This window comes from Anser anser, assembly GCF_964211835.1.
Source record: "Anser anser genome assembly, chromosome: Z".
In the NCBI taxonomy this organism is placed as follows: Eukaryota; Metazoa; Chordata; class Aves; order Anseriformes; family Anatidae; genus Anser; species Anser anser.
Genome location: NC_139723.1, coordinates 50,549,948 through 50,574,496, shown reverse-complemented (window position 1 = coordinate 50,574,496; position 24,549 = coordinate 50,549,948). Strand labels below are relative to the sequence as shown.

Here is a 24,549-nt window from a genome sequence, read left to right as displayed (position 1 = left end):
TACCCTGGCATTCTGGGCCTCTTGTAGCTCTTGCATTCTTTGCATCCTTGCCTTATGACCCATCTCCTCAAATATTTTGACTTTCCTCAGCACAGATTTTGGAGTATTTTCTTGTTCACTTCCTTCCTCTTCCAACTTTTCCTCCTCTTCCTCTGCAGTTGGGACTGCTGGCTGAGTGTTTCTCAGGATGGGCCGTCCAAAAGCAGGTTTCATAGAAACAGGTGGTGGTACTGCTTTAGCTGATGCAGTTGAAGTCTCTCTGCTGGCATTGATGCTACTTGTTTTGGAGTCAGAGTTTTTGGGGAAGTCATATTGATCCTCTTTGTTTTGCAGCTTCCCCTAGAAGTATTAAAATGCAAACTATGTTTACAATAGCAATTTCATGATTTTTCATTGCAAATGAAGGCTTTAATCTGAAATTAATCATTTTCCCTATGTATTTAACAGGTCAATTTTCATCCAAAGCAACACTTGAAAAGGTACTTGAACTGCTGCAACATTTTGGCCATACATTCATAAACTACACATCACCCCATAGAAGAGTAGCACATTTAGATTTGTTTGTACAGTTCTACGAAGATCACCAGAACTATAACATGTCACAGAGGACAACACAGAGAATATGGACCTCCCAGGTGATTTGTCCATACTGCCTAATGCAGAATACCATTCCCTGGAGTTTAGGAGTGCACAGAGCCTAGCCTGTTTTCTGTTCCACCATTATTTTCCATACATGTGTCCAACTCTGCCCAGTCTCCATTGTCAAAGCACACTGAATGTATTTTGAATGCAGACTTCAAGGGCACCCACCCTCATAAAGAAAAGACTTCGGAGTAAGGAGAAATCAGGAGTTGAAGGAGTAGAATTAGGACTCCAAGCACTGTTTTTTTTTTTTTTTTTTTCCCATGTATCATTTTGGAGCAAGGTTTGCATAGCCAGTTAATAATTTTTAGTGATGGAGACTGACTTAGTGATGGAGATGGTAGATTTTAATTTTGTACTTCACAATAATGACCATCAGATACACTTTTCCTGATGATTAGCTTAGATTTGTTTTTGCTGTTCTAAAAAAGGTGCCTTTCAATTAATTAGCATAAACAAAGAGGAGCGTAGTTCCTTTTCCAAATAGAGATCACATGTATTTGAAGACAACTGTAATCCCTTTTCTTTCTGCTAGGCTCTGCAACCCCTTCCTTCATTTTCTCTCTCTCTCCACACTTTTCTTGTTTTCTAGTATCTGATCACTCTCCTTGCTTTTCCTAATGTGCCACCCTGGAGTTTCTCCAGAAAGCAAACTCTGTATTCAGATCTGGTTCTTCAAATTTACCTTAGGTGGTTCTGGCTTGAATGCTGGAGGTGGACTAGGTTCTCTAAGGATCTCCCTGCTACCAGCTTTCCTCAGCTGAGCTCTTGGTTCCGAGCTAAGTTTCCTTACGTTCTATGGAAGAAAATAAGAGGTAAAATCACCGTAGTATCCAGTACTCAACCATTTCTGGTCTCTCTGAAGTTTACTATTTCGGAAACGGTAACTGAGAGTCAAATGACTGACAGCCATCTGATCACAATCACTGCAGATATAATTGCCAAGTTGAAGGTGATGAGACATCATCAGGAAACCTATACAGTTAGGCAGAAAAGCAGACCTATTATTAACTTTGCTCTACACTAGGTACTTCTGAAACACTACTACATAATGCTGCAGTTTAAAGAAACTGCAAGAGAAATCTCCTTTTTATTCCTACGCCATACATACTGGGCTTTCATGAAGTCCAAAACCCAGCCTTGTTGAAAATCCAGGCATCTCACCTCCTCGTGATGCGCAGGTTCGGAGGACCGGCTAACAGATGAAACCCTTGGTTCGTCCAAGGTTTCATCCAGTTCATTGTCGGTGTATGCACCTCCTTCACCATCTGTATCTTCTAAGTCGCTGATCAACCGACTATCACAACTCAAATAGTCAGCACCCATGGCAGTAAGGTAAGACATGCGATCATCTGCATCATCTTCCATGCCATCCATCTACAGAAAAGTCATTAAGAATTAAGGAATAAAGACTAAAGAAGTAAGAATTAGAGTCTAGTTAGGTCTCAACATCATGCTGAACAGCTCCTTAAAAATGATCTTCCAAAACCAAAAGAAATCTTAATGTAGAATCTTAAAGGAAAGACCTGTAAAAGTCCTCTTTGCCACTTTCCCTTAGCCACAGCATTAGTGATGAAAGCTCCAAATTATAACAGAAAGAACGATAATAGATCATTTTTGGTTACAAAGACAGACATTAACCCACTCCTTGTCCAATTTATCCAGTGTAGGCAAACAAAAATTTGAACAATTTTTCCCTCAAGAAATTATCTTGAGACACCTGTATTGCTTCGTGTGGACTGGCTGCTTACCTTTCCTTCTGATACCCATACTGCTTCACCTTGCTGTTGCTGAATTGTGTCTTTCAGACTACCGTACCAGCTGTCATTGGCTGAATTCAAATTGATGGTGGCTGTAAAAATTGAATGAAAAAGTATTTATACACTGCAAATGCAATGTGATCGTTTATTTGGTCTTTTCTGTTTAACTTTTTGTTTTAGTAAGGTGAGTGTTAAACAGATACTTCATTTAGATCACTGACTTAAAGTATTTTTATTTTATTGTTTGTCCACACCCCAAGCTTATTAACTGACTTACTCATCGCCTTTGAATGACAGTATGCTGATTTTCAATTTCTTTTGTGTTATAATTTGGCAAAACAAGGAACTCTGAGAAGAAGTCAAAGAAGAGATTGCTCATGACTGTACTTTCACACCCATTTAGTTCCAGCCACATGTGAGTTAATATACAGTGCAGTAAGTGGATGTCTGAGACTTACACAGTTGCATCCACTATTCTCTTGGTAAACAGGTTTGACACACATTCTTCCTTACCTGTGAAGAGGTGGGAACAAGTTTTCTTCAGCTTGTTTGCTTGCTCATAAAGCTTCCTTGAGCTCTTGTTAGATGTGGAACATAACCTTTGTCTCATGATTTTCACACCCTGCTTACTGTCTGGGTTAAAGAAGACTACAATTGGAAACCACTGGGTATAATTTAGGAGATCCACTGCTTTAGGAGTCACATCCAAGAGAGCATGTTTATCCTGTAAACAAGAAAGCTCAGTCAGTGTTCTGCCTGTGGGGAGCAAAGGGCAGTGAATGGCACCCTAGGAAAACTAGGATGCTTTCCTCCACGAGGCCATAACATGTTGGATTTTTTCCCACAGTTACATTACATTCAGAAGCCACAGCAGGCAACCTTTTACCTTCAGCTCCATTTTTCTGAACAACTTTTGCCTGAATGTCCACATTCTTATGTTAATTAACTAACTCTTCTGTTAAGTTAAATGTACATATTCCACCATATATATATATATTTTAAAATAAGTTGTGGAATTTTCTCTTGCTTTTCTCTTTACCTGTCCATACCACAGCTTCCACTGTCACAACTCTTCTGGGTACTTACTGTGGAGTTTTACCTACACTTACTAATTGAGGTAAATCTCATTTTTTTTTTCTTTATTAGCCTTCTCAGGTACTTCTAGTGTCAAGATGAATGGGATGTGTGCTGTGGTGGGGCCCAAGCTCTGAACAGACTTCTGTGTGACATTTTAACCCCTTTGGTACTGCTTTTATTGGGCTCAAGGCAATAAGCAGCAGGGTACATTCCTTAGCCTACTTTTTAAAGTGATTTGATTACAACCTACCTATTTGATCTCTAAACAGTATTATTAAAACAGTCATTGCAGTCCCAGTAGATGTCACTTCGCTTCCCAGTTACCACTGTATGAATTGAATGGGAAGTGATTGTGATAGCTATATAAAATGCTACATTTCTGATGACAGTAAGGCCAGCCTGGCAAATTCAGGAAGCATACAGTACAAAGTAGATGTGCCTCTGCTCAAATTTAGAAAGGACTGAAATAGGAGAATTTAATTTCTAGTGTTAGGTTCACCTCCTCATTTAGAGGACAGCTATCAGAATCATAGAAATTGTTCTTGAACACATTTCAAGACAGCCCTATCGTTAAGCCAACTCTGCTTATCAAAGAAATAGGTGTAGTGAAGATTTGAGGTCTCTCAAGTTTTAGGAGCAAACAAATCAAACAACATGCCTTTAAGTATAAGCATTTTTCATAGAGAAATACTCTACCTGTTCAATGATTTGCCTCACAGTGTTCAAACGCACTACCCCAGTTGACTTCTCTGAACCTGCATCTCTGGGCTCCGTCTCTGCAAAGACAACATTTCAGTTCATCTATAATAGCAGGGAGGCTATGATTATCAAGTTACCCATTCTCTCATTTAAGGATGATGAGGAAGCTAGGAGGAGAGCTTACTTGCTGTCTGGTATAGGTGAGGCAAGTCATTTGACAACTTCTCCATAGCAACATCTGCAATAGGGCCAAATATCACAACAGGTCTCTTAAAACCAGCTGAAAGAAAAATATTTGGAGAAAAGATAAGCCTGGTAAGATTGGTTTGATACCTACACATAAAGCAGCAAGATCCTCAGCTAGTACACAAGGTTAGGAACTCATTGAAGATACCACTAAAAAACATGTAACAGATTTCATTTATTTAGTCTGTGCAACAGTATAATTCATTTAGAAAGCTATCAGCTGAGAAAGCATATTTTAATTTAACAACTTTCTTATTTCTCCTAATGATGACAGTTTGAGAAGATTCTACATTCTAAAAATACAGTGTATCTTCAGCTATCTTTCCATCCAGAAAAATAGCACGAACCTTGACCTAGTGGAATTTGTGTGAATAAAGATACAAATGCTATATCAGGTGCAGAGTAGCCTAAAGAAGCAAAAGAAATGCATAATTCTGTTATATTTATGTCAAAACAACTGTAAGCATAGTCCGTACAAATTAGTGGGTGAATGCCATTCCATTACTCAGTCTTCATCTTGACATCTGTAAGTTTCTTTAAAATGTTTTACTGTGATTTTTTTTCCCCACAATACTATCATGTGCAAATATCCAGGAAATTATCTCGACTTGCCCAACATCACTAGCAATATAGCTAATTTAGAATGAGAGCATCCAGAAGAGATGGATGTCATCAACCTTAATCTACTAAAGATAGTTGGCTTTTACTTTCTCTCAAGATACTGTTAAGCGGTGCTTATGAGCAAAGTAAAGATGGTGATTCATCTCAGGCACATGGATGGTACTTTCCAAGATAGACACACAGAAGCTGAGGAAACAAACAAAAAAAACCCTGCTTGTTCCTTCCCTTATTTTAAACCTTTAAATCGGCATGTGTAATTTAGAGTCAAAGGAGAACAGCAGTTTAGAAAACCTAGAAAGCTTTCTTCCTAATGTAGTTAATAGCATCCAGAAATCTGCAGTCTGATAAGAACATTATCCCTTTCTGTGGTTCAAATCTAACACTTAAGCCTAAGTTGTTCCAAATCACTTATTTTGCTAAGCAGACATTTGGACACTAAAACAGCCAGCAATAAATAGGCACCTGGTTCAGAGCAGTCTCACTTACCCTCACGCAACTGAACTCGCTCATAAGCTGGGAATTTTGTGCTCACGGATACAATAGCTGTCAGATCTTCACGACTCTTCCTCAGATTCTTTTTCACTCCAGATCGCTGGCCACGCGTTCTCCAGAAGTCTGCCCTGTCACTTGAGCCATCTTTTTGAGCATTTTGAACACTGGCCATCTGCTCAGCTCTGACAGAGAAAGCACAGAGCTCATTTGTATGGATCTAGTCAAAAAGGGCAAAGGATCTTTCACTGAAGAGCTGGGTTTTGAACTTGCAACTGGTAATTTGCCAGCCATGAACGGGAAGTAGAAAAATACAAGAATTCAGGTTCTTTTGCCTTGGAACAAACCCAGTTAGAGTCAAAATGATGATCCAATTTGCCGCAGCTACAAGATTGCTGGATCAGCTCACAGGTCTTAAACTGAAAACTCATACAAGTATAAATAAAATACTGCAACAGTACAGAACTGGTGAGAAACTGATGGCCTAAAAAGTTACTGCCATTATTCTCTGCTCCATTAGACCTCTTAAGTCACTGCAGCATAGAAATAAAGGCTGGTTTGGTAAGATCAATTACCAGCAAGGACAGAATTTACTAACCAGGAAAGGGGCAGGGGAATCTCATAAGAAGCATATTTCAGGAACTTCTGTATGACACTATTTAGAGCTTTTATTTTTTTCCCCATCATAAAACCATGACCATACTCAAGGACTGAAAGCCTACAGTCTAAAAATAGCCTTACTGATTTTTTTGCTGAAGAATTTTAAATCTTTACTCAATGCACAAATTATGGACACTTGTTTTGATCTCACAGTAACTTCTATTAGGAAAGTATCATTTAAGCAAAAACCACTGCTGTGTTTTACTCTGTACTTATAAAAATAAGTACTATGGTTACCAAGAAATATTAGTTTGGAATACATTCTTGAAACATTTTCCATAAGAATTAACAAAAGAAGTTCAAGCACTAGAAGTTCTTCTAAGAGATTAATTATCAGAGTATCTTTGCAAATACAGTAGTGAGAGCTTTCTTTTTTTTTTTTTTTTTGAAAAAAAAAGGACCCTCTACCCATTTTGTAGAAGAGGAATTGAAGCCACTAATGGCCAAAGATTGACTGCTGAATCAGAAGCTCTAGGTCTGTATTCCAAAGATCCAGTCCAGTGTGCAGGCAGCACAATCCTCTCATCTTCTCCTCACATAATACCATGGTTCTAAAATCTACAGTTTTGCAGGCACAACTATTGTGAAAATAAAGACAGAACAAGTTCTTCGTTCTTGCAAGGAGGGAAAAAAAAGAGGTATGACATAGGAAGCAAAAATGTTTTGTAAAAATATTAACAAAATTATTACTTGACATTAATGGTGACAGACATTAACAATGACAGAATGTTTACTTACCTGCTCTTATTTGGAATGAGGCCCTTTTCAAGTTCATTTCCAATTCTCACAGCTAGCCAGCTTCCCAGTTTGCCATCATACAGTGTATCAACTACTCTAAAGATCTCCCCTCTGGTGAAAGCTAAGCTCTGTGGTGACTCTTTATCACACTCAAAGTGGCTTCTGATGAAGAACGAGTCTCCTCTGCCACAAGCCATGATGTCTCTGTAGACTGAAACAGGAACTCAATTTAGTTTATAATTTTTACACTTGAAAGAAAGATTAACCAATTATTCCAGAGAAGAGTTTTGAACTTCTTCCACTCCAAACAAAAATATGCAAAAATCAGCCTCCACATCCATTGTTCTTCACGAATATTACCAAAAATGTTCTGTATTTGTACACATATAGCCCTTATAGCAGAACTTGCGCCGCGACAGAGCAAAAGGCAGCTAGAGTACTTCAGTATTACAGCAGGCTATGTCTCCAAACAGGAAAGCAAGAGGTACTGCTTGTTCCTTAGCCATTTATCAAATTGTCCATTTGCTGCTGCCTGACTGTGAATACCTTATGACTGCCAAGGCACAGCTGAAAAGGAATGTAAACAGCAGATCTCAGGCCAGCTGCTACGTGCAGAAAAGCAGAAGGAATAAGTACTATGTTTGGAAGATTAAGAAGAGATGCTACTTGCTAGTAACAAAAAAGGTAGAGAAATACTCTGATAAACATATCACGTAGGCACCTCTATGACTCTTGTGGTATGGAAGACAGCTATCTTCTAAACTTCTGAAAAGGAGGGTGACTAAAATGCTACTAAGAATAAGCAAGAGAGAATGTATTTGTGGTTTCAGTGACAAAACAGAGCTTAACATCCTCCTGATGACTGCAGAAGCTTCATGGATATACATACTTTTTGTTCAAAGCACCTACCTTCATATTTGCTTTGAGCCAGAATTGTCACCGTTTCACCTTTGGGAATTTCTAAGAGGTACAAAACAGCATCTTCCCGAACAATGCCTCTGAAGTCTTGAGTGTTTACCTATGTATAAAAGAAGAAAATAACATCTGAAAAAAAACCAACAATTTAAAAGAAACACCCAAAGCTTTGTTTCACTTAAAAAATCTTAAATATTATCTTCCTTTATTTTATATACACACACATATATATAAATATTTTCATATAATATATATATATAAATATATATAATATGTATAATATATATTTATTTCATAAATATTTTCATATAATATAATGTCAATATAGATATTTTATCCAGCCATTCACAGTAATCTTTCTGAAATAACAATGCCCTGGATATGCACTGCTAGACTGTTTCTTCTACTTGAACAGTCTCCATAAGGCCTTTAAAATAAAACCTATCAAAAGAGAAAACAAGCAGAAGAGAAAATTTGATTAGCCTCCTATCTGAATATTAAAAAAAAAAAAAAGAGGACAAAATGGCATACGAAAATAATTCAGAAACTGGGAAAATTAAATTGCTGTTACCCAGGGAAATTAGAGAAAGATTAAAAAGAATACTGGCCTCATTTTTTTCCCTCCAAGACTGGGAGGGAAAATTTATTCTCTTCCATCTTGGGACTGTTTTTTTTTGATTAATATTTCTCCTATCTCCCCCTTCCACAGAAGCTTACACAAATCTATACCTGATATTTAATTTGAGTTGTCCTTCAAAAGCTGATTTCAGTGAAATCTCTCTACCACACATACACATATCAAGAAATAACTTGCCTGAGAACATAATTTCTTCCATATTTCCACTAAGAAGCACACCAGAAGAATACAAAAGTGGTCTGAATTCCAGGAACACATACCTTAAGAATCTGATCTCCTTCCTGCAGTCCTTCCTGATCGGCTGAGGTCCCTTCTTGAATTCCAGCAATAAATATCCCAACATCATTTCCACCAGCCAGTCGTAGACCCACACTGTCCCCTTTCTTGAATCTCACCATTTTTGTATTAGGACTACAAGATTTACAAGCCAGAAAAAGGAAGTAAGGCCAGATGTTAGGCATATGACAATACTAGGTTGTCAAGGGTAAAAAATTGCAACCGTTTCAACAAAATCATATTAGTAACATTCTTATCCCCTTTCTCTCATTAGATAGGCTACATTTACTCAGGTAATTCTTCAGAGAACAGAAAGCAGAGAACTTGCATTTTTCAAAGTGGAAACTTAACTAGGAAGAGAGACCAGGTGACACACATTGACTTGACAGAGCAGGAAAATGACTCTTAGTTCCTGAAGTCCTGAAATCATTCCCAACCTACTGGATCTTCTCTCAGCTGAGCAGCTTGGTTTGTTTGGTTTTATTTTGGTTTTGTTTGTGAAAACAGCCTGAGTTATGAGTAATCACAAACAGTTTTTTCCTCTAAGCATCTGAGAAATGTCATACAAATTTACACCTATTTTCTTTGCAGTTTAACATTTATTAGATTACATGGAACTCTTCAAGTTTTCTTGTACAGAGAAATACTTCCAAGTATATTCTATTGCTGTGTTAACAACCATACCTTTCATATTCCAGAGAGGAAGAGGTTACTGAAATAGGTTCAGTGTTTTTCCTGTCAGAAAAGCTGTATGCCTAAGTGACCTTCCAACACAGAGGATAGTACTTATCTGTCAGCCTTTCTCAGTAATACCCTAAGCCTGTATTATAAATTTCCCTTCACCAAAATAATCACTTGATTAATTTGTACATCAATGACAACACATGCAAGGTCCAACCTCAGAAAAGATCCGAGGAGAGAATCTATTTGAGAAAAAATCTTCAAGCTACACAATCTTTAGGCTTTCCCGTACAATCCTAGTATTCCTCTACCTTTAATTTCGGTATTTGGAAACTCTCAAAGAAAACATGCAGGTTGATTTCATATCAATACAGCATGTAACTTTTAGTATCTTAACTCTTATGGAATCAACAGTACCAGATTGAATTTACCCACTTTTAAAAAACATCACATATGCACACCCCTTGCGAGTAATATTTCGTTCATTTAGAGCAGAGATTAGAACTGCAGTATGGCCTGCATAGGCTTGTGCAGAAATGCAAATTTCTGTATACAAGTTTCCAGCTTTTACAGAAACACATATATGTTTGGCCTTCTCTTGCAATAGACTTGTTTCCAAATTAAATAGAGGACATTCTTTTTGTATATTAGTATTAAGAGAAAGAGGAGGGTTGTCTTTTGTGCATGTATAAAATAATGAAGAGGTGTAAAATTCTTTTTATGCATGCCATAGCATTGCACAGGTTAGAATGGACCTTTACTCAAAGCAGTTTGTGCAGGGCCTTGGTCAAATAAGCTTCTGAGTATCTCTGGTGGTTGACATACCACAACATACATGGGATAGCTGTTCCAGTGGTTAAGCACCTCATAATAAAAAGTTTGCCCCGTTATATCAAGCCAGAATTTCCAGTGTTCCAACTTGGGTCTGTTGCTCTTCATTCTACCACTGTGTCCCTCTGAGAAGAGTCTGGCTCTGTTTTTTCTACACCTATTCATTATGTAGTTGCAGACAGTCAACTTTGCCTTCTGTTCTCTCTTCTCCAGGCTTAACAACCCCTACTCCCTTAGTGCCTTCTCATATGTCATACGCTGAAGCCACTGACTCTCTTGATGGCTCACGGGTAGACTCTCTCCAGTATGTCCATGTCTTTCTTGGCCTAGGGAGCCCCAAAATGGACAGAATACTCCTAATGCTGTCTAATAAGTGCAAAGTAGAGAAAAAAATATATATACCATTTTGTCAGTTCCTCTGCAAGCACAAAAGCACAGGGTGTTTCTATGCCTTCCAAGTAGAAGGAAAGTCCATACCTTCCACACAGAAAATTCTAAAATGAAGTTCATCCCAAGTACTGTCAGTTAGAAGGTACATCATCTCTTCTCAGCATTAAACTATGAAGGATATCACTCCAAATGGGCAAAAAAGTCCAAACATACACAATCAAGAAACGGGTGCAGGTAATGAAGAACACTGAGTGCAAAAGAATACAGCAAGTGCCTCCTTACCCATATATTGCTTCATCTTCAGGGCTGGGTTTAAGAATTGTTCTTGCAACTGGTTTGGGTTGAGACACTGTATATAAAAAAAGCAAATGGAAGTTATTAAGCTATTAAAAACAAGTTATAGCAGGAATTTTTAGTGATCAGATAGCAATCGATCTCCCCCATGCCAAAGATTAATACAGATTTTAATGTAAGGCTTTTTTTTTTTTTTTCCCTAGAATTGATTTACTTTCCACCCATCCATTTCCCCCCCTTTTTTTCCCCTCTAATTCTTGAAAATACAAATAGGTCAAGGGAGGAATATAGAACTCTCAGGCAATCCAGATCAGACTTCAGAAATAGCTTCACTTGGCTGTTTAGGGTACCAGGCTACAGCAGAAGAAGATCTAGATGAGTACTTGCTTTTAGAGGTTGTAATTCTAATAGACAACTGCCTTCAGGTAATCTCAGGTGTTCCTTCCTTCTCTGCACCACAAAGCAAAGACAGACTTCCGTGTGCCAGGATGGGATTAACACGAAAACTACACTAAACACGTGGATATGATTGAGAGAATAGAATTTTGTTGTCACGAGATGAAGACAAAGGGGGAAAAGGAAGAGAAGATGATGAAAGTGAAGGCAAAGGAGAAGGAGAAGGAGAAGAAGAAGTAGAAGAAGGAGGAAGAGAAGACAAAGATGAAGGAGAAGATGAAGACAAAGGATGAGAAGACGAAGGAGAAGAAGACAAAGATGAAGAAGAAAAAAAAGAAAAAGAAAGAAAACTTCAACTCTGACCTGCTGCATCATCTTGATACTTTGGTTCTTTGTTTGTGTCTACAACTGTGACAGCAGCAGTAGCAATGTCACCAGTCGATTTAAATGGTGTAGGCATTGCTCCCATCCTGGACATCCTACTGGATGAATCATCTTTTGCACTAAATGAGAAAAAAAATACAGTTAAACCAGTTATCAGTGCATGTATTTTAAGCATTTCCTTGATAGGCAAAATACTAGAAAAGAACACTTCTTACTTTGGTTTCTCTTTTAGTTTTTCATTGGATGAATGTGAATCTACATCAGAATGATGTAATCTGTCATCTTGAGGGGAGAATGATCTGTTTGACTCTATTTCCGAAATATCTATAAAAACAGTAACAAAACAAGAAATGCTTGTATTATCTGCGCATATAATCACCACATTTATTTACAAAAGCTTTCAAATATAAAGTAAGTTGACACTTCAAGACCGTTTCCTTTCCAAGTTGGATTTGTCTAGGATTCAAAAAATGCTGTATGCTTTTTAGTGTTTCTTCCCCCTGGAAAATAGCTCAGGAAGACTTCACACAACTTTTGGTAAACATGGACACACCACACAACAGCTATGACCAGAAAATAGCCTGATTAGCTAGCGTTAACAGACGTTTATTTGAGCTCTTCTGGAGATACAGAAACAGAAGACTACATTAACCACCCTTGTTACTGCTTTTCAGTCATGAAACAAAATGGCCCTCAGATTCAAACTGTATCTGTCATCACAGTAAAACCTATGAAGAGTTGTTCTGAGTATGCTGACATCACAGAAGCAAGTATCTTGCATTATTTAATATAATATCCTGCTCCCCCAAACATCCTGAGGCCTTCCCAAAGCAAGATTATGTTGTGAGATACAGCTCATGCACTGTCAGAGATCACTAGTACGGAACAGATCCTGGAAATGGAAACCAGTTGTCCAAGGGATTTAATTTTCTTTTGTCCTGACCATTTTTCCCTCCCATTGAACGCTGTAATGAATGTTAATGCCCTTGGAAGGAGAGACCAGTCCGTTCCATTTGGTTCTGAAACTAAAGCCTTTTATTAAAGCAGCTGATTTGAATGTTATGAGAACAAAGATTGATTTTGCCTGATCACCATTGCTTCTTCTATCTCTGCTCCCACACAAAATGTATGATTACTACAAAATTCTTCTTTCACCTGAAAGGAAGTTGGCTTGATGCTTATTTGGATAGTATTTAGTTGTGTATGCATTCAGTGTTTTTTTATTTTTATTATTTTATTTATTTATTTTTTAAGAATCTCATGTCACTATATCACAGAAAAACACTAGACTCCAATTTATCCCTGTAAAGAGACAAGAACTTTTTATCCCCATTAAACCTCACCATCCATTTCTGAGTCGCTGTCATTCAATGAAGGAATGTTGAGCAGTGTTTGCTTTCTGTCCCTGAGGACAACCAGCTGTAGCTTTCCCCGTGACTTCTCAATCAATTTTCGGGCATCAGATAAAGACATGTTCTCTGTCACTGTACCATTGATCTGCACATAAAAAGGCAACAATAACACTACAAGTAAACAAAAAAGTCCATATTGCACTGAAGTGAACTTGACTATAAGATGACACAATCCAGAGAAGCCATTTTAACAAATAGCTTCTACATAGCTAGCAGTTTAACCAGAATGTACCTTAAGAATGATATCCCCTTCATGAAGGTTGCCGTCTTTTGTTGCTAGGCCAGTACTGGTCATTTCTTTTATGAAGATCTGACTTCCAAGCCGAAGACCATATTCTAGAATCAGGGAAATAACCCGCTGTAGCTTAGATGATGAGCAAGAATGCATTTTTCAAAACAACACTATGTACATGCAGTATTATACCATGAGAAATGTAAATGGGGACCCATTAAACCTACTTAACCTCAAGCTTTTTCCTATTTTAGCACTGTCACCATAGCACAAAAAATCAGCAGCCCAAAAACAATCACACACAGATGACTAGCCTGCACAGTCAACAGCAAAACAATGCCTTTGTTGCAGAGGTGCTCATAAACACACTGGACTAGATTCTCTCCATATCATATTTTCTATGGTGTAGAAAGGCGTGGTAAAGAGTCAGAAAGTGCTAAAAGAAGGCCTGGTTCTTTTACCAGTTGTTTCATGCAGACCCTCTCCTATCTGTAACAACCCAATAACATGTCACAGTTGTTTCAGGCAAAAGGAAAACAGAAAGATAACATTGGTTTTAAAACAAGCATGCCCTAGAGCATTAAAGGACAGAAACACAGTCACCTACTTGAAAAAAAAAGTCACCATGTTTGAGAGAATCTGCGAAGTATCCATATGAATGGTAGAAATTATTACAGAAATACTGGCTACATGTTGAACTTTTTAATAAAGACATTTTAAATTTTTCCTTATTTGTATACTTATCTGCATTATCTTTGCAATTTTAAACATTCTGTGCACGGGAAGAACAAGAAGGAGGGACAAGCACCCTTGCCATAGTTGATTAAAAAAATAGAGAATAGCTCCTGTGTACAAAGATTACACCAGCAGAAAATTCTTCCAAATCACAACAGGCACATTTTAAAGGTATATAAAAAAAAGAAAAACAGCAGCACCAACACTCAGAAAAAACAGAAAAGGTGGAACAACCTAATCTCAGATATGCTTTGCAGCACAACAGTCTTTCTTTCACAGCACATTATAAGATCACACTTTTGGCCGCCATCTACACACTCCAACACTCAACAAGGAAAGGCTGTTCCAGTTGTTGCTATTTCAGTAACCATTAATTACACTCTGAAGTATTCAGAAACAAACAATCCTTGGAACCACTTCTTCCCTTCAGTATAATTAAATTAAATGCTCTATTAAAAGCAGAGCCTACTGTTCACCCTTTACAATTACCCCTTTTGTAGATGTGCCAAGTGTAATCTGAATCATGATCAGATCCATGTTTCTCACCATATTCAGAAGAATAGGGAGGAGAAAATGGAAAACCAAAGGACACAGAGGCTCGAAAATACTGAAATTATGTGGGTGAGCAGTTTATTGTTCAAAGGTGAAGTCCACAGTTCTGGGGAAAAAAAAGCACCCAAAACCAGTCATGGAAAACGAAAGAACAACTTAAGCAACCAGTGAAAAAGGCCAACATTTACATTCAGTGCCACTCCTGCCCCCAGCAAAATAACATGCTGCATTGAAAGCCAATTCCTCTATTCCCCTCCTGTACCTACCTTCACTGTGTTTGCCTTTTGTTAAGAGAACACTGATCGGTCCATTCTGGTCCTGCGGTCCTAGGTACTCATGTTGATGGTGCATTTCCGGCGAAGGACTACGGGAATGAAGCCTGTCTCTGCTTCGGCTCCTCACCTCCCTCGCATATCTAGGATCAGGTTGAGATCCATGACTGTAACTGGGTGGGCTGTAGTCTCCTCTGTAGTCCCGTTCATAGCCACCATCTCTGTCGATGCTCCTTCCCCTGCTCCGATCTCTTCCATAGTCTCGATCCAAGCTTCTGTCAACACTCCTACCACGACTGTGATCACGGCTGTATTCCCTACTATGGTCTCTGCTTTTGTTGCGCCCTCTGTCTTCATCATCTCTATAGCTCTGATCCAGGCTGTTTCCCCAGCTTTGGCTGCGCCCTCCATTGCCACTACGCCAGCTTCTTTCACTATAGCCACTTCGAGCACTTTTGCCATCAAATTCTGCATGGTCATCCATTACATCTAAAGCTCTGTCCTCATAGTCAAGGGAGGGGCTTCTCCTCAAAGCAGCAGCCGGCACTTTCCGTGGTCTTTTCACTACCTGTTCAAGGCAGGATGAAACAAACAAACAAACAAAAACCTCCAATGGTCAGAATGTGACATTTGACAAATTCTTCACACTTCAAACAGAGATGGGGAAAAACAGAGAACCTGAAAACCCTGAATCACTGCAGGAGTGTACTTATCACACTGGAAACCAGTCTATTTACAGAACAACCAGTAGATGAGATTATTTAGATGTACAGAAGAAATACTTACTAACTAGGAGAATAATAATAGTAGGAGAATTAAAAAAAAAATAAAAAAACAGATCAGCAACCACGTGATTTTACCTCTGCAACAGACACACTACGGATGTTTTCTCTTTCTCTAGATGACTTCTAAAAATGTGACAGCCCCCTCCAAAAGAGATGTAGATGCATCTCTCAGAGAAAGCCAGTCTGGACAGCAAATTCTTGGACAAGGTCTGTGTATGCTGGACATAATTTTACTCAAATAATTTCATTTTTTTCAACTACCACTCATCATTCAGTAAAATTAAAAATTGAAGACAAATTTTATTCTCAGTTTTTCAACAAGATAACTTTGTGATGCTGTAATTTAACTTCCATTTGCTTCACCTGTATGAAGTATGTCTTTGCTTTAGTTTATTTACTCTGTATGTTCTATTGAGCAAATGCTTTGCTTTATGCATTTATAGTCCATTTCATAGAAGAAAACCAAAATCTTGGTTGGTTACACAGGTACATACCACTGTACAGTGAATATATTTGTATTTTACTTACAATGGTGGCCACTTTTCCACTTTTCCTAAGCTGTTGGACTGCAAAAGAATGTGGAACATTTTCCATTGGGGTCCCATTAACTATGACCACCCGGTCATTTTCTCTGAAAGAGGGGAGAGAAGAAAAAATAAAAAATAAAAGTATTTAAGAGAGGCTTTCATGAAAACAGCAAAATGCAATTTTATTTTTTTCTCAGGGATGGGGGTGAAGACAGACCAAAGGATTTCATTCACTTTAGGTAGCATTTTTCACAGCAGCATAAGGATTTCAAGAGAGCTTCAAATTGCTGCACACCATAGTATTCAGACAAATCCCTACAAAGTACCACTGTACCACACAGCACACTCTTCTGAAAGACTGGTATTCAGGCCCCATCTACACTGGAAGAACATGATTGGTCAAAACAAAACCAAACTCCCCGAAAGCAAAATGAAATAAACAGAAAAACAAAAACCTAAAAAACAAACAAAAAACACCCAAACAAACACAAAAAACCACCAAACCACACAGACCAAAAGAGATTACAGGTTCATCTATTCCAACCTCCTGCATGTCTAATAGACCATTAAGACAGACTTAGCCACCCCTAAGAGACAAACCCATAATACATGATAAATTACAAAAAAATGTTTCTTCCCAAAAGGATTTCTGCCCCCAAAGTACAGGAAACTAAAAAAAAAAAATAAATCCACCACTCCTTATATTAGTTTGTTTTGGTGATAGCTCAGTTACTAACCTTGCAGTTAAAGCATTAGTCCGAACAAACACTGGCTACTGTGCCTTTTTCTGCTAGGTAAGAGAAATGTTTAGTACCCATTATTTTCTCTTAACTGTAATCAAGTCACATCACAATCTTCTTTTTAAATAAGAAGATTACTTATTTTAAGCCTCTCTCTGTAGGGCATTTTCTCTAACTCCTGATTTTTGTGCGTCTTTTCATAACCTTCCAATTCCTCTTACTGGAAAAGTATTCCAGAACAGCACACTATATTCCAATATCAGTTTAATCTGCACATTATGCAAGTTAAAATAGCTCTCTTCACAGTCTGTGTACCCAAATATAACACTAAATAATGTTACAACACTACATGGAGAGCCCACATGTGGGTTCACTCTACTCTAGCAAGGCTTGCAAGGCTGTAATACCCCACACCTTGAAGGTTGGGCTTACATTCCTTAAGTTTGCTGGAGGAACAGCTTAACCTTCAGTTTTCTTTAGAATGTGTTCTGTCTGCATGTCCACAAATTGCTTAGTATTGCCTTGTCATCACCGATTTACTTACGATCACACATAATTTGCGGACATGATTTTATTCCCCAGTCATAGATGATTATGGATCAATATTTATTATTGTGGTGTTGTATAGGAGTCACTGTTTTAGATGAAGGTTTTGCAGGCTTATGTTGAGAACAGTTTGTTACATGCTCTGCAATACATCTCTTATCTAGTCCTTCATTAACTACTCAGTCAGTCTTTTCATTACCACGCCAAATTTATGTTTGGCTAAATGGCCACAACCCACCCACTCTTTTGAGCTACTATTACTGTGGAATTTCATCATTCTTCCAAACTGTCTAGTCCTTATCAAGGTATTCCAGGATGAAAAACTGATCAGCAGAGGACTAGAAATTGTTCATCTCAGCCTACAGATTTCAAAATACTTGTCTGTGATAGATGTTGCCTCACCAATGAATGCACTATCAGAAGGACTACCTATAACCTGCATTTTCATATTTGTTTATTCCAACTATAAAATAAACATTTAGCAAAGGCTTCTGTTTCTCTTCCCTGCCCCATTATCATGCCCAACATGATAAAGGTTGAGACCTGCTGTTGGGCTCTCTATCCAACTTAACGCCATTCTCTTGAAAAGTAATGACTGACCAATATGTTTCCTGGAGGAAGAACAGGAAGAGTGTTTTGAGATGCTAAGTATTTCCACGGTTCATTTAGAAGATATACAATCTTAAGAGAGACAGAGCTGACTACAAAAGCTTTTCAACACCACTGAAATTTATTTGCTTAAAAATAGCAAAGAAACACCCCCATGGCTTTTTTTTTTCTTTTTTTTTTTTTTTCCTCCCATTTAAAACAGACATCTAGGTCTTCAAGAAATTATCACATCTCAGTTGGGTTAAACCAGCAGGATGTCAACCAAGCCCGATGAAGGTTTTACGTATTCTACAGCCATGACCCTCAAAATACGTCAGACAGAGAAAAAAAGACTTTGCTTACTGAAGTAATCCATCTGCTGGGCCACCTGGGAGAACATCTGAAATGACTATCGAGGTTTCACCATTTTCAAAATGTGGGTTATCTCTGCCACCAGAAACTGCAATCCCAAATCCTCGTTTTGAATCCTTTGAAAACAAACAACAAAATTCAATTCCATCAGAAGGCATTTTGATATAGAGAAAGAAGAGCAGCATGAATGTTCTATGATGGCACTCTACCTAGATAGTATTTGAAATATGATAGTTACATGCTGAGTTGCAGAAATACACAATACCTCTAGATTTAAAAAATAATGGATTTATGTAGCAAGAAGACATGTTCTTGTGTTCCAAAACCTCAATCTACAGCCTTGTGATGGTTAGTAATTAAGCAAAGTTCTCACTAACTTAGCCTACATTTTGCTACATCATCCCACTGGTTATTCATGCCAAATTTATTGTTAGATATATGACTCTATTGTGTTTGTGATGCTTGGGGAAACCAGAGAAGCATATTCAGTGTCTCACCTTCATTACAACTGCTATATAGTCTTTAATAACTACTTACTCCTCCGTCAGTATAATCAAGATCATGGCTGACTACAAAAAGCAAGCAGTGAACTTGTGATTGGTCTGTAATTATCCTCTCTCACAATCAAGCATTTTAAATATGTAATTCATGTGCAACCTGCCTTCACAGAAATGTCAGATCTCTATAAACTCTTATGTTTTGCATTCATAACATTAAGGAAGTACATGTGAAGGAAGCATGCCTGTAACACTAGACCTTAAGTGTTAGTACAACAGAACTGCAGAAAAGGTGTCCACAAAACTGCATCTTTTTAAACACAGATTTAATGTTATTAGCTATTCAATATAGACCTTCTATCACTAAAAACAAAACAAAAACAAAAGCACAAATTATGCCACATTTAACACTTAAAAAATGTTTTTAACTTACAGATGAATTAATACTCCAGGTTAAAATAGCACTTTTCCCACAACTCAGCATGTTTATGTTATCACATGCTAGCTTGTGCTCCACTAATTTCAATATTAAGTGGGTATTTATTTGAGAAGGTAAAAAAGCAATGCTTTACACTTGCTGCGCCTTAGTTTTACAGGAAGCAGACTGACACTTCAAGCCAAAGCAATATAGAATTAAAAATAATGGTAGAACTCATCGGTAGTTGAGTTGGACTTGACAGAGGAAGTCCAATCGGCTCATACTGCGTAAGTGGCAAAGGGTTATCTCTGAAGCAAAGAAGTAGTTTACAGGTTATTCAAGATCTGAAAAGTTTGAAATTACAACAACTAAGATCTCCTTCTGCAGTGTTTTCTCCTGTCTATCTCTGCAAAATGAAAAACAGTTTTTCCTCAAAAACTCAGCACATAAGACAGGTTCTGTAGGCAAGATGACTCTTTTACCTCAGGTCGTGGTCATCAAGGTGATTTCATTGCAGAACGCATAAAAAAATGTTAACAGCACAGGAAAACCTACTCATCGAACCCAGATCATCAAAACAGTTGGGAAGACCACCACTGCTGCTGAAGGACACATCCTGTACTTTGTTATGGTGGCCTAGCCATGACAGAACTCAGAAGCAAGAGATGTACTTTCTTTAACTCAAAAGGACTTAGTATACGTTGAGTATAAATTCATCTTTTCTTAATGTAACTGTTAAGGTAGCATCTGTAGCCCACATATTTTAGAAATTTAGATAACAGTAATTTTCCACTAGATTCTACACTGCTAGATATGAAAGATATGAACAAATCAGAGAAAATGTGTTTAGTGATAATTATAAAGCTTGGACATTAACTACAACTGCTTGATAAAGCCATCTGCTTTGTTTTTAAGGTTATTCAATGATGAATTTGGCTTTGTGGCTGGCATGTGGTATATTAGACTGTCATAACCAACATGAAATAAAAGCAAGTATAGCACTTAAATGGTTAATTTAATTTACTCTTAACATTAAAGAGTCACATTATAGTATGAGTAACTAGCAATTAAGCTTTAAAATAGAAAAGATATCTGATTTGCACAAGACATTAATCATATTCTTGACTCATATATGATAATGACATTTATAGTAAAACATATTTAGACTACTGCAGTAATTGAATATTTGAAAACCAAAAATATAACAGGTGCTCACCTTTTGTAAGGTCACAGTGTACTGTTCCCATATCAGCTCTTCCATGCCTGGGGCCTGTTGCACACAGAAACCAATTAGCAAAACACAAAGCACACAACAATCTAAACTGTGAAATACCCCATTAAAACACAGATATAAATATGATAAAAATAAATATATATATTCTAAGCATTTGGTAGAGTTAGTATGAAGTGCATGTATTTAATGATTATTTATTTAAAAATGGAAAAAAATGTTAATAGACTCAGGTTGGTAGACTGTCTTCAAATTTCACTGGTTTAACAGTTCATTTTCTGGAAACGTTTCATTCAGCGTAAGCAAGTCATTCAGATCACACTAGCATTATATAGTCCTGATTCAAATAACACAAACTCCCTAATGAAGATCTCTCCATACCAGTATACCATTCAGCAGTTGAAACTGGGATCTTCAAAACCAATAAGCCTTCAGATCTGTTCCTTTTAGTACATGTGGATTTAACAAATGCTAAATCCACCCCAAATTACACAATTAGATATTTTAATTCCCCTTCTGAAATTCAGTTTTACAAAAAACAGTTATCACTATATAGCACTGGTATATCCATTTCTATGACACTTCTCAAAAATCCTTTTTTTTCCCCTTCCACGTTTCCAGTTAAAACTGATCCAGAACTGACCAGTTTATCTTACATGATATAACCTGAAATCTTTCCAATATCATAGCTTAAAATACAATACAGAATAATCACCCAGCTGTGATTCATCATATAGTAAGTACATAGCCAGCTTCTGGCCTTTAAACCAGGAGAAAAAAGGAACCACTGTATTTGACACTGAAAACTTTCACAAAGCAAAGCACACTTTTGCAGAAGAAAAATCCAAGCACTGCATGAGTATGTGCATGCATATACTCAAGCCATAGATTTATGTGTTTTTACTGCTGAAATAAGACATCTTTCTTGATAAGGTAAGAGTTTTGTCAGGAAGCAGAAGTTCAGACAGAAGCTTGCTTTTGACTTAACGGCCTTTATAAAGGCTTTAAAGGGATTACTGGCAACTAAACTCCAAAGAAAAAAAAACACAAACAAACCAACCAACCAACCAAACAAAAACAGATAAGAGATGTGACACAAGAAGAGTATGCCTGTTTTAACAAATCCCTTATTTTTCAAGAGTAAATGTTTTCTGGCAGTCAGCAACTATTTAACAAGCCATGGAAGCCATTTATCAAATGCAAGGAACACCACAAAGTATTCTCCCAATGGATTTTGAGCACTCCAAAGCAGAATGAAGTTTATGTTTTCCATTGCACGGTCACCACATTAAAAACCAAACATCAGTGTAAGTCCTGCTTGGAGTTCCTGAAGGAAAATGCAAAATATTCAGCATTCTTATCAGCAAGTTCACAACACTGAATGATGTTAAATATGCATCAATACTTTTCGCCCAGAAAATGGACAACACTTTCTAGTTTCTAGGACCCTTCAGGTATAATTAAAAACACATTTCACATGGCTGTTAAGAGAGGACGTCGTATTAAAATTGACACAGGTAAGTATTTCTAAACTTCTACTTGTCTAGAACAGGTAAGAATGCGTGGTGTTTACAACTTATTAAAACATACATGTCCTGGATATGTTAATTACTCTGTTTGCTGAAGCACATGGTGAAATTATTTCCTCTGATATTTCCATGTTAGCAGCTGACATATCTGACCCTTCAGCTTAGCTGACACTGAACTGTCTCACTACATACATTCCCTTACATAGAGGATGTCTATGGTAAAATAAAAATAAGGTAAAAATAAATAAATAAATTCCTCCTTAACTACATGCTTATTCTGAGCCACTGTGATAAATAGAAGTGACTTGGATTGCCTGTTTTGCTTGTAAGAAAATGGATAGTTTGCCTACTAGTGACCCTTGGTTACGCCATTACTGTCCTACTTTTCTATATGGTATTTTTAAGCTTTGCAGAAAAACAGTCTGATCTAAAGAAAGGCCTCAGTGTCATTTAAATTCCAGTTGGCTTCACTGAAGAGAATTTTAGAAATGAAAGGATGAAATGATGGGTAAAATTTAAAGGACAAGCATCTGGGTTCAAATTTTGCAGATGCAGGTTAGATGCAAAATCTTCTCCATCCATCTTACTGTACACAAGCCCAAAACAACTTACAGGTGTGACAAGAACTTCACGTGTATTCAATTTGCTCTGCCTGCGGACCTTACCAACACGTAACAACCCAACACACTGAGACCAGCTCTGCGCAGACAAAACAGGGTGCAACAGGCAACAGCTTGCTGCCCTTAAGGGTGCAGAGCAGCACCCTCACCCTGCTCTTCCAGCAACTCTAACATCAGGTCTTTGATATTCCATCTGCTAAAGGACACTCTGAGAGAAACGACTGCTTATTCAGTACAACAGTGCAGCAAAGGGACTGAGGAAAGCATAGTAAAGATACTGGAAAATGGATTTATAGGTATGAAATGGCTAAGCTGACAGGAATTTCCTCCAAGAACATGATGCCTCCCATCCGTAGTGGCACAAGTAGAACCTTCTACACAATGGAAGAGATTCATTGTGTAGTAAGTCAAAGCATCGTAACCTAATGTACTTAAGTTTATTATGGTCTGACAAGCAAGTCTTGCGGTATCTGGAAACAAAAACAAGTAAAAGAAAGGAAAGGAAACTACTGCCTCTACGATTAAGAACCTGCAAGATGTTGAGCCGACAGCATCATGCATCTGTACCTTGAAGGAGTTCCTCAGAGTATCATTTATGGTCTTCAAGTACTTCCTTTGCAAATTTGGGGGAGGGGGTGTATTTTTGGCTTGGAGCTGTTAGTAAGCATCAAACAAAAGCCAATTAAATAATTCACTTTGTAATTTGTAAGCAATACATTTTTAGAAACTGCTCCTCGGGAAACTGCCTCCCAGTTGCTGTATGCTATATTACTGAAGGAAAGTACAGGATGTACTTGCAAACTGATTTTGTGCAACATAATTACCAAGACAACAGGACCAGCTCTGCCCTACTGATAAAGCTATGCAGGCTATGTAACACAGTTCAGAGAACTGAGTGGTCACCTTGGAAGCCCGTAAGGCACAAAACACATCTGTACTCCCTCAAATCTCTAAGCAATAATCTCTTTAACATCATAAAAAGTACTGCTGCTTGCCATTGCCACGATACTAACCCATACTGACAGATTAATGGAGAAGATTGAGAGGGAGGGAGAGACATGTTATAAATCACCAGTTGAGGACTTCATCAAAACCACAATTAAAGTCTCCACCACAGTAACAAAATTCCTGTTATTCCACATCTAATAATGCCTCTCCTCTGAAGGCACCAAGTGGTGGGTTACAAAAACCCCCACACCCTTGCCAATTTCTTCACACTTCATCCGCAGGATAACACAAAGGCATCCTGAGCAGCCTGGATATCCTTCGTAGCATTGCCACTTTGCTGCAAGACTGCGCATCAGAACACTGGCGAGAGAAAGGCAGGCTGAACAGTAAGGATCCCACCTCCAATTACCAACAGTAACTGCTTTGCAAGGTTTCACACAGATAGCAGCTAGCTGCAGCAAACATAAATTACTGCAATTAGCTAGTCTATATTCATTAGTGACTAAAGTCAGTCCACTTCTAATTAGAACACTGTGCTCAGGATTTGCTTAAATCTGCCTAATTCTCCTATACCCAAACGATAGGTACTTTCTACGTGCCCAGAACAGACCGCTTAACCGAATCTCTGGCAGGACACAATGCAAAGTGCTAAAATCACCCGCGTGCTACGAACAGGCAGCTGTTGCAACTCCCACTGACAGTCGTCAGAGATTTATTTATGCAACTCCTTGCTACTGAGAGATGACCCAAGCCAGCTTCTTTCACAGTGAAAGAAAAACAGCACCAGAAGACCTGCCACTGCAGTCATC

The 24,549-nt window shown here is 37.9% G+C and overlaps 1 protein-coding gene across 5 annotated transcripts in view; it reads right to left on the bottom strand.

Annotated features, from left to right (window-relative positions):
- TJP2 (tight junction protein 2) overlaps positions 1–24,549 on the bottom strand; it is a 65,734-nt gene that overhangs the window by 3,001 nt on the left and 38,184 nt on the right. For all 5 annotated transcript variants that reach the window (XM_083817082.1, XM_083817083.1, XM_083817084.1 and 2 more), the window contains 20 exons: positions 20,629–20,682; positions 18,489–18,613; positions 16,253–16,355; positions 14,934–15,507; positions 13,381–13,484; positions 13,080–13,233; positions 11,952–12,060; positions 11,716–11,855; positions 10,945–11,011; positions 8,745–8,895; positions 7,842–7,950; positions 6,933–7,143; positions 5,532–5,719; positions 4,363–4,458; positions 4,176–4,255; positions 2,916–3,126; positions 2,394–2,494; positions 1,807–2,019; positions 1,328–1,438; positions 4–339 (listed from right to left, as the gene is read on the bottom strand). In XM_083817082.1, the coding sequence (XP_083673208.1) occupies positions 4–339; positions 1,328–1,438; positions 1,807–2,019; positions 2,394–2,494; positions 2,916–3,126; positions 4,176–4,255; positions 4,363–4,458; positions 5,532–5,719; positions 6,933–7,143; positions 7,842–7,950; positions 8,745–8,895; positions 10,945–11,011; positions 11,716–11,855; positions 11,952–12,060; positions 13,080–13,233; positions 13,381–13,484; positions 14,934–15,507; positions 16,253–16,355; positions 18,489–18,613; positions 20,629–20,673 (3,228 nt within the window). In that variant the 5' untranslated portion in view covers positions 20,674–20,682. The remainder of the gene's footprint in view (positions 1–3; positions 340–1,327; positions 1,439–1,806; positions 2,020–2,393; positions 2,495–2,915; positions 3,127–4,175; positions 4,256–4,362; positions 4,459–5,531; positions 5,720–6,932; positions 7,144–7,841; positions 7,951–8,744; positions 8,896–10,944; positions 11,012–11,715; positions 11,856–11,951; positions 12,061–13,079; positions 13,234–13,380; positions 13,485–14,933; positions 15,508–16,252; positions 16,356–18,488; positions 18,614–20,628; positions 20,683–24,549) is intronic.